Source organism: Lissotriton helveticus, chromosome 9 (genome assembly GCF_964261635.1).
Source record: "Lissotriton helveticus chromosome 9, aLisHel1.1, whole genome shotgun sequence".
Taxonomy (NCBI): Eukaryota; Metazoa; Chordata; class Amphibia; order Caudata; family Salamandridae; genus Lissotriton; species Lissotriton helveticus.
In genome coordinates, this window is record NC_136070.1 from 18,093,337 (window position 1) to 18,107,640 (window position 14,304).

General features: G+C 50.8%; 1 protein-coding gene across 4 annotated transcripts in view; it reads left to right on the top strand.

Moving 5' to 3' along the window:
- RALGAPA1 (Ral GTPase activating protein catalytic subunit alpha 1) overlaps positions 1-14,304 on the top strand; it is a 575,362-nt gene that overhangs the window by 271,672 nt on the left and 289,386 nt on the right. For all 4 annotated transcript variants that reach the window (XM_078659361.1, XM_078659359.1, XM_078659360.1 and 1 more), the window contains one exon: positions 5,615-5,791. In XM_078659361.1, coding sequence (XP_078515487.1) covers positions 5,615-5,791 — 177 coding nt within the window. The remainder of the gene's footprint in view (positions 1-5,614; positions 5,792-14,304) is intronic.

Consider the following 14,304-nt stretch of genomic DNA (forward strand, 5'->3'; position numbering starts at 1 on the left):
TTCTCAAGACACTTTTTCAGGTTTCTGCAGCTGGCACGGGCAACCGCCGCTAAGGGAGGGACTGCTATATATTCTATGCAAAAGATATGAATTTAGCAGCCCACATGCCTCGAACTGAATATGCTACTTACCAGTATGCATCTGTTCTTGGCATGTAGGGCTGCTAACATTCATATCGCCCACCCTCCTCCCCGGTGCCCGTCGCAGCTGCAGATATACTCATGCATTCAATCATTAGCATGGACATCCTTTACACTTTTCACTCCATCTCTGCCACAATGGCTAAAAACAATCTGGGGATGGAGCCGATGCCCATGCGCACTGTAGTCCAGGGGAGGAGCCACCTATCTCAGGATACTTCGAAGACTCTTCCAGGACAACAATGTGCGATCATCCGGACCCAACACTAGGCGGCGATCTAGGCAAAAGATATGAATGTTAGCAGCCCTACATGCCAAGAACAGATGCATACTGGTAAGTAGCATATTCATCTTCCTCACTTGTTTTTCCCGCCCATTCTCCCTCCCCAAAGTGAGGGGTAGAACAAGTGGGGACCAGTTGCTGAAAGCAGCAAATGGTCTGGAGAGGCTCACAAAGGCGGCATGCCTTTTGAAGCTTCTCCTTCGTAAACCCTACCCATCCTGGGATAGGGGGCTTGGCACGTCGTCCCAGGCTGTGCATTGTTTTAGGCCCCAAGAGCAGCAGGCTCTCGATCCAGGGGTCCAGAAACATGTCTGGTGATTGCAGCCTATGCAACCACTCAGGTCACTAGAAGGTGGTCGAGTTTCAGGGGGCATCGCTAAGATGCCCTCTGTGGTTCATTTGACATTAAATCCCACACTGGCATAAGTGTGGGTTTAATGTGCTGAGAAGTTTGGTACCAAACTGGTCAGTCTTCAGCGTAGCCATTATGGTGCTGTGGAGTTCGTAATGTCAACCTCCCAGCACCATATACTCTTAATGGCAGCACTGCACTTACAGTGCCCAGGAACGGACTTGGGCACTGTAGGGGTACAGGGCTCATGCACCTGTGCCCACACCACTGGCATAGGGCACCCAGCTAGACGGGTGACTGATGTATGCCAGGGCAGCGGTTTGTGGGCCTGGCACACAGGGATGTGTAGCATGTCGACTCTTAACTTTGTTCTGCACGAAAACACGCAGCCTGCAAAGGCAGTGTGTGAGGGTCAGGGTATAGGGCCCCTAAGGGTAGCACAATAAGTGCCTTCTCTGGTCACAGTGCCCTGGGTACCTATGGTACCCTTTACCAGGGTCTGACCTGTGGCTAGAGATGCCAATTGGGCTAGTTTTAGTGAAAGAACACCGGCCCTGGGATCCTGATTGGCAGGGACCCAGGGCACACCAAGAAAAAGTGCATCAATAGTCTGGCAAAAAGTGGGGAGGTTACTTCAACAGAAACCCACCTTCCTACAGCTCCTCCATGTTTACATTATAATGTGTTTTCTGACTTGAATGCACTGCTTATCTGACCTGTAAAGGGTATATTATTAATCAGTGGTGATCTTAATATTGCACTCAATGATGAAACTGATCGCTTGACCCCCAGACTGATGGGGACTTCCCGTAGACCAGTGCCTGACTTTTTATTGTTTCTTGGTCTTATGGGCGTATGGCGCTCCTATTATCTGACAGCACAGCAATTCACATTCCATTCAGGGGCACATGGTAGTCTTTCCCATATAGACTATCCTTACATTGGCACAGTGCACCCCCAACTTTAGTGAGGTCCGCCATTTACCTAGGGCATCTCTGATCATTCTCAAATATGGGTGATGCGTGGCCTCCTACGTCAGCGGGATTGTGGTGGAATAATACTCCATCCTTGGTACTTCATGATACCCCAGATACAAGAGGGTCTTTGGGAGGCCACAGAGTTTTATTTTGCTGAAAACGAGCATTAGGTGGACTTGGCGCAGACCCTCCGTGAGGCTTATCAAACTGTTATAAATCGACAGGGCCTTTAGATTGTAGGACAGAACCAGGATAAGAGGGCACAAATGGAGTTGCTAGAGCGTGAAATCGCAGAGTTGGAAGCCAACATTAGTACTCAAATGGAATAGGACATCCACCAGACACTAAGCCGGAAGCAAAGGGATTACAGGGACGCAGAATCTAATGAGGCCAAGGCTAGTCTTCGGGCAACCCAACTACGCCTTTATGAAGTCTGAGACGGAGCAGAGAAACTTCTGCCGGGCTTGACAAAAGAGCAAGCAAATCGCTGGGTCCTAGAAATACACAACGACGACACACGCGTGTGAGTGCGAGGAAGACAGGAGGTGGCAAATGCTTTAGCTGTTTACTCAGCCTAATTGAATTTCCCGGCTGCTCCCACCGCATCAGACGCATCTCATGATTTGCTGGCTGATCTCAGACTCCTGACCCGATCAGGTGTAGATAGGGCAATCAATTAATCAGGAGTTTGTTAAAGCGCAACTACTCACCCGTAAGGGTCTCAAGGCGCTAGGGGTGGGGGGGTGCAGGTTCCATTCCATCAAGGAGGGGGGTCTGTCGAAGAGCCAGGTTTTGAGGTTTCTTGCGAAGATGGGGAGCGATGTTGTCTGTCTGAGGTGGAGCGGAAGGGCGTTCCATGCTTTGGCCGCGAGGAAGGAGAAGTAGCGGCCTCCCGATCTGGTCTTTATGGCACCGGGGACCACGGCGTAGGAGAGCTGGGCTGATTGTAGGGTCCTTTTGGGATGCGTGGAATTTGAGCCGGCTGTTCAGGTATGCTGGTCCGGTGCCGTGGAGGGCCTTGTGTGTGTGGGTGAGCATCTTAAAGGTGATTCTTGCCTCGACGGGGAGCCAGTGGAGTGTGCGCAGGTGCTGGGAGATGTGGCAGTGTTAAGGCAGGTTGAGGACCAGTCTTGCGGTGGCGTTCTGGATGTTCTGTAGCTTGCGGATGAGGTTGTTGTTTATTCCGGCGTAGAGTGCGTTGCCGTAGTCGAGTCTGCTGGTGACCAGGGCGTGAGTGACTGTCTTTCGGTGTTCGAGGGGGATCCATTTGAAGGTCTTACGAAGGAGGCGGAGGGTGTGGAAGCAGGAAGATGAGACCGAGTTGATCTGGCGGTCCATTTAGAGCTCGGAGTCCAGGATGATTCCCAGGTTGCGTGCGTGGTCTGTGGGGGTTGGCGGGTTTCCGAGGGCGGTGGGCCACCAGGTGTCGCTCCAGGCGTCGGGGTTTGGGCCCATGATGAGTACTTCTGTTTTGTTGGTGTTTAGTTGTAGGCAGCTGTTTTTCATCCATTTAGTGACGGCTTCCATGCCTTCTCGAAAGTTGCGTCTGGCGGTGTTGGGCTTGTTGGATAGGGAGAGGATGAGCTGGGTGTCGTCTGCGTATGACACGATGTTGAGTCCGTAGGTTCTGACGATGGGGGCAAGTGGAGCCATGTAGACGTTGAAGAGCATCGGGCTGAGGGAGGAGCCCTGGGGGACTCCGCAGGTGGTAGGTGTGGAGTCTGAGAGGAAAGGGGGGAGTCTGACCCGTTGCGTCCTGCCGGAGAGGAAGGAGCAGATCCAGTCGAGGGCCTTGTCCTGGATTCCTGCGTCGTAGAGTCTGCGTATTAGGGTGCGGTGAGAGACTGTTGAACGCTGCTGATAGGTCTAGGAGGATGAGGGCTGCTGTTTCTCCTTTGTCCAGTAGGGAACGGATGTTGTCTGTTGCGGCGAGGAGGGCGGTTTCCGTACTGTGTTTTTTTCTGAAGCCGGATTGGGAGGAGTCTAGGATGTTGTGTTCTTCAATGAATGTGGCGAGATGGCTGTTGATGGCTTTCTCGATGACTTTTGCTGGGAAAGGGAGCAGGGAGATGGGTCTGTAGTTTTTGAGGTCGGTGGGGTCCGCTGAGGGTTTCTTTAGGAGGGGGTTGACCTCGGCGTGTTTCCAGTCGTCGGGGAAAAAGGCGGTCGCCAGGGAGCGGTTGATGGTGTGGCGGAGTATGGGTGCGATGGTGTCAGCGGCTCTGTTGAAGATGTGGTGGGGGCAGGGGTCCGTGGGGGCCCCTGAGTGGATTGACTTCATTGTCTTCAGTGTGTCTTCGGTGGTGAGGGCTGTCCAGTCATCAATCGCTGGTTTCCGGGTGTCGGGGGTGGTTGGTGAGGTTTCAGTGTGTTGGTTGTCTTCGTTTCACTGTTGGAGGACGAGCTCACTGAAGAAAAAATAGTGCGGGAAATCCGCAAGTTGAACCCGGGGAAAGCAGAGGGCCCCAACGGGATCCCCATTGAACTTTATAAGCTAACCGCCGTAAAGATTGCCCCCTATCTGTTTAATATGTACAAGGAAAGTTGCGACTCGGGCTCCCTCCCCACAGATCAATGGCTTGTCAATATAGTGGTCATCCACAAAGATGGGAAACCATCTGAGGATTGTGCCTCCTATAGGCCAATCTCACCGCTAAATGCCAAAGTCAAAGTATTGGCTAAAGTTCTGGCTTCCCACTTAATGCAGTTAATTACGGCTCTTGTTTGCCCTGATCAATCTGGCTTCATGCCAGGAAGGAACACCGCCCGTACTCTGAGGCGGCTCCATTTGTACAGCCGCCACTTGGTCTACACCACACACTTTCACTAAGCACTATTGTGCGGATGTTCTAGCACAACAACAAGCTAATGTAGGACAGGCGGTGCTATGTACACCTTCTCAAACAACTGCAATGCCCACCGGTTAACCACTGCTTTTGGAGGGCACTGCTATACAGTCTATGCAACACTTGTGTATCAGCAGCCACACATGCCTCAAACGGATTGTCACTTGCCCTGTAAGCGTCTGTTCTTGGTATGTAGATTCACATGCGCCCACCTTCCCGCCCTTACATCTATGGTCGTTTCAGTTCCTGTCTATACTTTCATATGCATGGACATCTCTTTACTGATGCTTACTTTACACTCAATTATCACCCGCGTGCTGATCAACAATCTAACAGTGGAGTCGATGTCCGAGTGCATTATCAGCAAGAGGAGGAGTCACCTTACCTTGTGACTCAAAAGACTTCTTGGAAGAAAAACAACTTGCACACATCCAGGTTCAACACTAGATGGCAGGAGTATGCACAGCATGTGAATTTGCAGCACTACATGCCAAGAACGGATGCTTACAGGGCAACTTATTCCTTCTTCAACCTTGATATCGTTTTAGATCCACGTGCCACAGTTCACCTGGCACGAAAAGTAAAATGTTATAAACTCCAGTCTGTAGACTGATGCATATAATACAGTAGTCTTTGTAACCCGTCCACTTCATTGTTTTAGTCGGCTGCGCAGCCTATGAGATTTAGAAGCTTAGAACATATCAGATGCGTGAAAGAAACAATGAAAATGAGGCACACAAGGGTAAAAGGGTGAATAAGGTGTATGTTGGATGGGGTTCCACACCCAGTGCTGAGGCATCGACTCGGGTGACCGCAGAGAAAGGAAAGGTCTCACCCCAGGCATACAAACAAAGGGAGACTCGAGGAGTAACCGTATGGGAGTTACCCTTGTGCCTGACCTTAGCTATATTTTTAAATCTTTATTTTTATTTTTAAGACTTTTACAAACCAGTAATGATTGAGTGGGCCTTTTTGACTCGTTCAGTGAAACTAACTGTGTTTCATTTTCCTTTCAGATTTTGGCTTCGGCACTGACGGGCATGTGCCCTTCTCCACCGAGATGGATGGCGGGTCGGGATACTCGCTCACTGGCGAGGAACAAGAAGTTGCTAGTCTAACCCTCCTCCATATTGATTCTGAGACCAGCAGCTTGAACCAGCAGCCCTTGTCTGCCGAGGCAGCAGTCTTCACCGGTACAATTTCAACACCTATAGATCCACCAAAAACATACTGGGCTTGCAAATGGGGCTCATAGATTGTGATGTCACTGCAAAAATAAATCCTCCTACACACACCCCTTTCACAAACACACACACACACACAACCCTCACACACACACCCCTTACACACAGACCCCTCACATACCCTCACCCACCCACAATCACTCTCACACCCTTGCACACACACCCTTGCGCACACACACCCTTGCGCACACACACCCTTGCACACACTCACCCTTGCACACACTCACCCTTGCACACACTCACCCTTGCACACACACACACACCCTTGCACACACAAACACCCTTACACCCACACACACACACACCCTTACACACACACACACCCTTACACACACACCCTTGTTATGTTATGTTATGTTAATTTATTTCTTCTATAGCGCACGGCTACTCCAAGGAGCATCCCGGCGCTTTGGCGAAGAATATCAGCAAATAAAAACAACCACACAACAGCAGAAGCAGAGGCAAAAGAAAAAGAAATCTATTTCGTAAAGAGCCATGTTTTCAGGTTCTTCCTGAAAACAAGAAGACAAGGAGCCTGTCTCAGGGACAATGGCAAATCGTTCCAGGCCAGTGGTGCTAAATGGCGAAAAGACCGACCTCCCATTCTTGCACGTCGAATTGCAGGGACTGTCATCATGGACAGACCAGATGACCTCAGGGTCCTGCTCGGTAAATACCGGGAAAGACGTTTCCCAATATACTTGGGGCCAGTGCCGTGTAAGGCTTTAAAGGCCACGGTCAGGCTTTTGAAAAGAATTCTCTTGGAGATAGGTAGCCAGTGTAAGGTGTTCAGTAGAACAGTGGCACCAGCTCTCCTCTGGAGTCCAAAGATGGCTCGGGCTGCCGAGTTCTGGACTACTTGCAAACGGATCAAAAGATATTTCGGTAAACCCAAAAAAAGAACGTTTGCGTAGTCCAGTCGAGACCCGATCAAAGCCTGGACAACTGTTTTCCTATGGTTGAGTGATAGTAAAGGAAGAAATTTCCTCAACATCCGCAAAATGCCAAAGCATTTCCCTGAGAGACACAAGATGTGAGGCCCAAAGGATAGTTCACAATCCACTATCACTCCCAAATTCTTGGCCTTAAAAGACACATTATCAGGGGGGAACATATCTTGTGGCCACCAAGATTTCCAGTTGGGTTCAGGGGCGCAGCCAAAAAAGAGGAGCTCCGACTTGTCTGGGTTGCATTTTAAGCCATGACATCTAAACCACTCAAATACCGCCCCAAGGCATTCCCTGATCTGTATGCCATTGAATGACCCGCCCCTGTCGCATGTAAACAGGAGCTGGGTGTCATCAGCGTATGACACGATCTGGGCGCCGAAAGATTCCGCGACTACCGCCAGAGGGGCCATAAAGATGTTAAAAAGCATAGGGCTGAGGATGGAGCCCTGAGGGACTCCCACCTCTAGCGGAGCCATATCAGCGGAAAAAGGAGGCGCCCAGATCGTTTGTCGGCGGTCGGCCAGAAAAGATTTAAGCCAATTCCACACCGTTCCGCGAAGGCCACATTCCCAGAGTCTTACAAGGAGGCCTTCGTGAGGAACGGTGTCGAATGCCGCCGACAAGTCAAGCATGACTAACATGGCCCTTCCCCCAGAGTCGAGCACTTCCCTGATGGCATCAGTGACCTCGAGCAAAGCCGTCTCCGTGCTAAAATTAGCACGGAAACCGGATTGCGAGGCGTGCAACAGGTCGTTTCCTTCGATGAAACTGGAAATTGTCCTGTGCACGTATCTCTCGGCCACTTTCGCTAGAGCAGGGAGAAGGGAGATTGGCCTGTAATTGGCATGGATGAGGGGGTCCAAGGAAGGTTTCTTGAGCAGTGGTAGAATCATGGCGCGATTCCATGCCTGAGGCACCTCCCCTGTAGACAAGGAAGAATTCAACAGGGGGTTTACCAAGGTATTTAAGGCAGATGCCACTTTCCCCAAATATTTGGCCGGACATGGATCTAAAGGAGAGCCAGATTTCAAACCTGACAAAAGCTCCAAAGATGTACTAAGATCCATGTGAGGGAATTCAGAGAGGAAAGGGCCTTGACCCTCCACAAGAGATAATAGCGTTAAATGGCTCAAATCCGGTCGAGAGCAAGAGAGAGAGAGAGAGAGATGCTTGGATAGTTGTGATCTTACTAACAAAGAAGGTGGCTAATTGTTGTATCCAAGAATCAGTGTGAGTATGACTAGGAGTACAAACGGCAGGAGAAGTAAAATCCTGAACCACTTTAAAAATTTCTTTGCAGACATTATCAGCCTCATCGATGCGACATTCAAAATAGGCCCTTTTTTCATCCCAGATTGACTGATGATAGGCTTTTACTACTGCTCGAAATTTCAATTTTTCAATCGGGTCATAGGCCCGCCTCCAAACTCTCTCAGCCCTTTTACACTCCTGTCTTTGTATCCTCAACTGGGGAGAAAACCACGGGGCCGACGCTCTACGCTCCCCTTACACACACACACACACACACACACCCTTACACACACACACACACACCCTTACACACACACACCACCCTTACACACACACACCCTTACACACACACACCCTTACACACACACACACCCTTACACACACACACACACCCTTACACACACACACACACCCTTACACACACACACACACTCTTACACACACACACACACACACGCTTACACACACACACCCTTACACACACACACACCCTTACACACACACACACCCTTACACACACACACACCCTTACACACACACACACACACACACACACACACCCTTACACACACACACACACCCTTACACACACACACACACCCTTACACACACACACACACACCCTTACACACACACCCCCTTACACACACACACCCTTACACACACCCACCACTCTCACACCCGCCACTCTCACACCCGCCACTCTCACACACGCCACTCTCACACACGCCACTCTCACACACGCCACTCTCACACACGCCACTCTCACACACGCCACTCTCACACACGCCACTCTCACACACGCCACTCTCACACACGCCACTCTCACACACGCCACTCTCACACACGCCACTCTCACACACGCCACTCTCACACACGCCACTCTCACACATGCCACTCACACCCTCACATTCACGAACACCCTTACACATGTCTCGCACACTTTGAACCAGAGCTGTAAACCCAGATCAAGAACAAATGGAAATTTGCACATGAAAGCGCATTAGCTGCCCTATGCTACTCAGGGTCTGAGTGAGCGGGCAACTAAACGATCATGCGTAAGTGTGAATCCATCATGATAAGACAGAAAGCAAACAAGAGAGAGGTAGAACAAGTAAAAGACCCACCTGAATGCTGCATTTTGGTGTTGTTGGTGTGTTTGTTGAGCTCCAGCACGTCCCGTTGACCCTGGGACCGACTCTTGTGCGCCTGCCGCCACCCCTCGCCGCACCCGCTCCACGGGTGCCGCTTCGCGGCTCACAGAGGGTGGAGGCTGTTTCCTGGCGTTGGCGTTGCCGCTCTAGCAGGGACTCGAAGATCCAGGAGTCCCTGCTCGCACAGGTGCGCTAGCGGACGCGCCCACCACCAGCCACGCCCCCCGCCTGGTCATCTGAAAAGGCGTGTGCCTCCTCTGCTTCCTGGGACCCACCTGAAAGCTGCATTTTGGTGTTGTTGGTGTATTTGTTGAGCTCCAGCACGTCCCGTTGACCCTGGGACCGACTCTTGTGCGCGTGCCGCTTCGCGGCTCACAGAGGGTGGAGGCGGTTTCCTGGCGTTGGCGTTGCCGCTCTAGCAGGGACTCGAAGATCCAGAAGTCCCTGCTCGCACAGGTGCGCTAGCGGACGCGCCCACCACCAGCCACGCCCCCCGCCTGCAACACTCTTCTATTTCACGCTCTGTCTGGCGTTCCGCGGGACGCGAGCGGGACGCCGAGCGAAGCCCGAGCAAAGGGCGGGCAGTCTGTGGCAGTCAGGGGCTGTCAAGGCTGGGCTGGGCCACGTCCCTTTCCTCTCCACCAGCAGTGAGTACATTCGCCCAGTTGAGTCCTCGTGCTGTTCCCCGCAATCATGTCTACCCGCTCCGGAAAGCTTATTAGGAGTGAAGGTGAAAGGGGGTCAAATGCCGCGAGCCCTGTTATAGGAACTATGGACCGTTTCATCACCAGGGTGGCGGCGGTGATTGAAAAGGAGATCGCTATGTCTGAGCGGCGTTTATCAGAGGTCTACCTCCCCTCAAGACGTTCATCCCTGGGGGTTGCTGCCCAGTCACTTACACCGGCCAGTGTCCGGGTTCAATTTGTTCCCCCACCTAGTGTGCCTGGCGTTTCCTCAGACCCCCCCCCGTTGGCTGGTATAGAGCAAAATATAGATAGGCTGGAAAATCTGGCCGAACTTATACCTATAGTTACTGAGGAAGAAGGTGGACTTAGTAAACTGTCCCCACCATCATCACCAAATCCTCCACACGAAGCCACCAGTGATCCTTTGCCCTCAAAATCGCTCACCACCTCCTTAGTTATATCAGAAGGGGAGTCAGTTAGGGTTTCCCCCAATAGCCAAGCTCCTGAGACTAGTCAGGAGAATAGGCCCGGAAGTAAAAAATCACGAAAACGTAAAAAGGGTAGGCTAGTGAGACAGGCTGCTCTTTATCAAAGAGCAAGAAAGTCTTCTGGATCTGGGATGAGAAACATAAGGGGTAGGTCTATAGTGAATGAAGCTGACACAGAAGGGGATGCTCTGACCTCCTCCAAGGGGCTATACACAGACGCTAACACTGCTAAGGTTCCTAACCTCACTGACCCAGTAGCAGCTGAACATATCCTCGAGAAAGTATACAGTCTCTTGAAACCGCTACTAACACAGGTCAAGGGTTTAGGGGAGCGGATAGATAAATTAGAGCAATCAACCCTTGACGGGTTCCACTCACTCAAAACTACTTTTAAACAACTAACCAGAGTGAGTGTAAACAAGGACATGGGCACAAAGGGGAACGAGCTACCATCCCAGAGAGATCCAAAACCCCCACTATGTCTAAACAAAGTTGTATCTAACAGCTCACTAATCCCAGCTCCTAAATCTCCCCCCCGTCCCAAAGCAGGGCCAAAAGACAAGGGATTATCAACACACTTGGAGCCTGATAAAAATAAGCCTAACCCTCTCCTACAAAAACAGCCACAGATAGCTAGTGGCAAAACGGAAGGTTCCCAAAAATTAGGCGTACGTAACAAACTCAACGGGGTAGCGGCAGGGGAAGCCCCTAGATCTGTATTCCAATCTACTGCCCCATCCACTACCTTACCGGTCCCTAGAAATTTAGTACGACGGATCCCTCCAGTAAACCTTCCACCAGACTGTCAACCTTTTGTTGTTGTTATGGTTAATGTGCCCCCTTTAAAAGAAGGCCAGTTGGAAAATCACCAATCACTTAAGAACAAGTGTATCCACTGGCTGAAGGCAAACAGGCCAATCCCGCCAGGTGTGGATGGTATTATTCTAGGTGTCCGCAGAGTGGGGTGGGTAGGCCAGGGGAAAAAGACCCAGGAGGGGGATTGTATAATTATAAATTTTCAAGACCCAAAAGTAGTGCCCTCGATCTGTACCCCTATTAAAAGTATGGGGATTCCAGGGGTTAAAGTAGTAGATCTTTCTTATTTTTACCCCAGGCAAAGTGTTGTTCTAACTGGAGGAAACTCAAGTTCCCCTGTTTCTGGTCAAAATTGGGCTGGGGTCACGGGAGGCCCAAGGGAGAACCAATTGTGGGCAACAGGGCCTAACTGACTGGCAATCGAGAGTAGAGTAGAGCCATTGGGAGTATTACCCACCCATGCAAATCTTGTAAGTGGGATAGTAGCCCCTTTAGCCACCCCCCAAGGACCCGGCTCACCTCAGATATCCCTGAGGAGGACCATAGACAGGGGCATTCTAGCGCCTAGCGACACTCCAGCTGTGACGGACCTAGCCTTTAAGGTTTGCAGCTGGAATGTCGCAGGGATTGCAAGAAAATTGGCCATACCGGAATTCACTGCATGGGTTGATGAGCACTCTCTGTGCCTCTTCCAAGAGACATGGAGCTTGGTGCCGGTTCACAGGGTGGGATTTTCCTCCTATTTCTCCCCTGCACAAGTCTCGGAATCAGGGAGAGGGCGACCTTCGGGCGGCCTTCTCATTTGGGTCGCAGCCTCCTTAGACTGCAGAGTAGTGGAGTTTCCCACAGGTTGCCCGGACATACAAAATATCACCCTAATAGATCAAAGGGGAAGAATTGTCTTAAATGTATACAACATTTATGCCCGGGGAACCAAGGGTGGGAGAAAGTCTTCTGTAATATCTCTCCTCGAGACCTTGCTAAAAAACACCCCTCACAAGACGCGTATAATGGTGGCGGGCGATATGAATTGTACGTTCGAGCCCTTGGGCTCGGACGTTTCCCTCGACCAAGATGAGGATGATATTAGGTTGGGGATTCCGGTACTGGATATCCCACCGATCAGAAGGTGGACAGAAGTCGCGCTCCAGATATACTCCCTGAGCCTTGAATTTAACTTAAGGGCAGCAAATGGGAGGACAACCTCAGATAGGGGGGGTGCCCACACGTATAATAGGCCTGGACACACCTCTAGGTTAGATTATATTCTAATAGATGTGTGCCTATGGTCTTATGCAAGGGACATGCAGGTGGTCCCTACGACTGAAAGTGACCAAAACTCACTCTCTTTAAGTATGGACCAGTGGTGGCGCCCCTTAAGGAAGGACAGCATTCACCCGGTAGCAGCACCCCCGGATGATTCTGAAGTCTCCCTCTGTGGAAGACGAATAAAATGGGCGAAATTGGTTCTCTCCGAGGGAAAGGTAGGGGAAATTCAAACCCTCTTAAATCATGCGGTAACAAACCTCAGAACCTCCCCAGAAGGGGTGGGTAGAGTGAGTGGGCTCTTTGTCTCTTGGGTAGAAGCCTTATCTAGTGTGTTTACCTCTCATCCCAACAACTTGGGCAACAAAGAATCTAGAAAACCTGTTGATGGTTGGTATACCCAAACATGTAGGGTTCACAAGGCAAAGTTAGTTGAGGCAGTTAAGCACAAATCCCGAGGTGAGATACAGGAAACAAGGAAGGCCTATAATAAATCCCTTAAATTTGCTAGGCAGGAGTGGGAAGACAAATTCTGGGAAGACCTGCTCCAGGCTAGTAAAGTTAGGGATTCTAGGGCCTTTTGGAATCTCATAGGCACACGGAATAAACCCGATGCATCTGTGAGACCCTGCAACATCCCGCCTCAAAACTGGGTAAAACACTTCGGGTCCCTATACCTCCCCCCAGATGGGGAACTAAATGTTGGGAGGGAGCTTACACTAGCATTAGAACCTCATGCCTATGATCTCTTCACTCCCCTAGAGATTGAGGGAGTCATAGGATGGGTAGCGCCTCGTAAGGCACCGGGCCCAGACGGCCTTCCGGGGGATCTTATGAAGGCATACCCGGCGAAATGGGGAAGGGTCATTGCCGCTCTCCTAAACGACATCATGATGGGAGGGGCAGTGCCAGAATCCTGGAAAGGGGCGGTGGTGGTCCCGATTTACAAAAAAGGGTGTAGGGAAACCCCGGGGAACTACCGCCCCATAAGTCTGATAGACTCCACCCAAAAGATAGCTGGTAAAGCTATCCTTGGAAGGATCCTACACTGGGTGGAGGAAAATAAAATCCTATCGGACTTTCAGGCAGGTTTTCGGGCTGGTATGGGGACAATAGAGCAGGTGTTTAGGTTGGCACTGCTGGGGTGGAAGGTTGTGGAACTAGGCAAGGGTAGTCTTTATTTGGCCTTTATAGACCTGAAGACTGCCTTTGACCTAGTCCCCCGGGAAGAGCTCTGGAGGGTGCTCAATGAGCTGGGATTACCTCCTTACATCTTGTCCCTCCTCATTAGTCTCCATGACCATACCTTTGCGCAGGTCCGTTGGGGTAAAAACGGAGAGCTCACTGAGAAGATACCAGTGTCCAGGGGCGTAAGACAGGGCTGCGTCTTGGCGCCCACCCTATTTTCACTATATGTGAATGGGGTGGTAAAACATCTTCAAAAAGAACCAGCCGACGCTCCCTGTCTTGGAGGAGTCCGTATCCCCACTTTGCTTTTTGCGGACGACACGCTTCTGATCTCCAAGACCCCCCAAGGCCTGCAGAAATTGCTAACGCGTTTCCAGGAGTTTTGTGCTGCAAAAGGTTTAATAATAAATGTGGCCAAAACAAAATACCTAGTCTTAAATCCACCTAGGAAACTGGGCCGCCCACCTACACTTAACTCGGTTGCCTTAGAGAAAGTAGCCGAATTCGATTACCTCGGCATTCGGATTACGGATAGGATGTCCTGGGCAAATCACATCGAGAAAATGGTCCTTAACCATAGGAGAGTAGGAGGAGCACTCGTGAGGGAGTTCCGGGCCTCACCTAGGAGATCGCTTACCCCAGTAATCGACATCTACAAGGCTA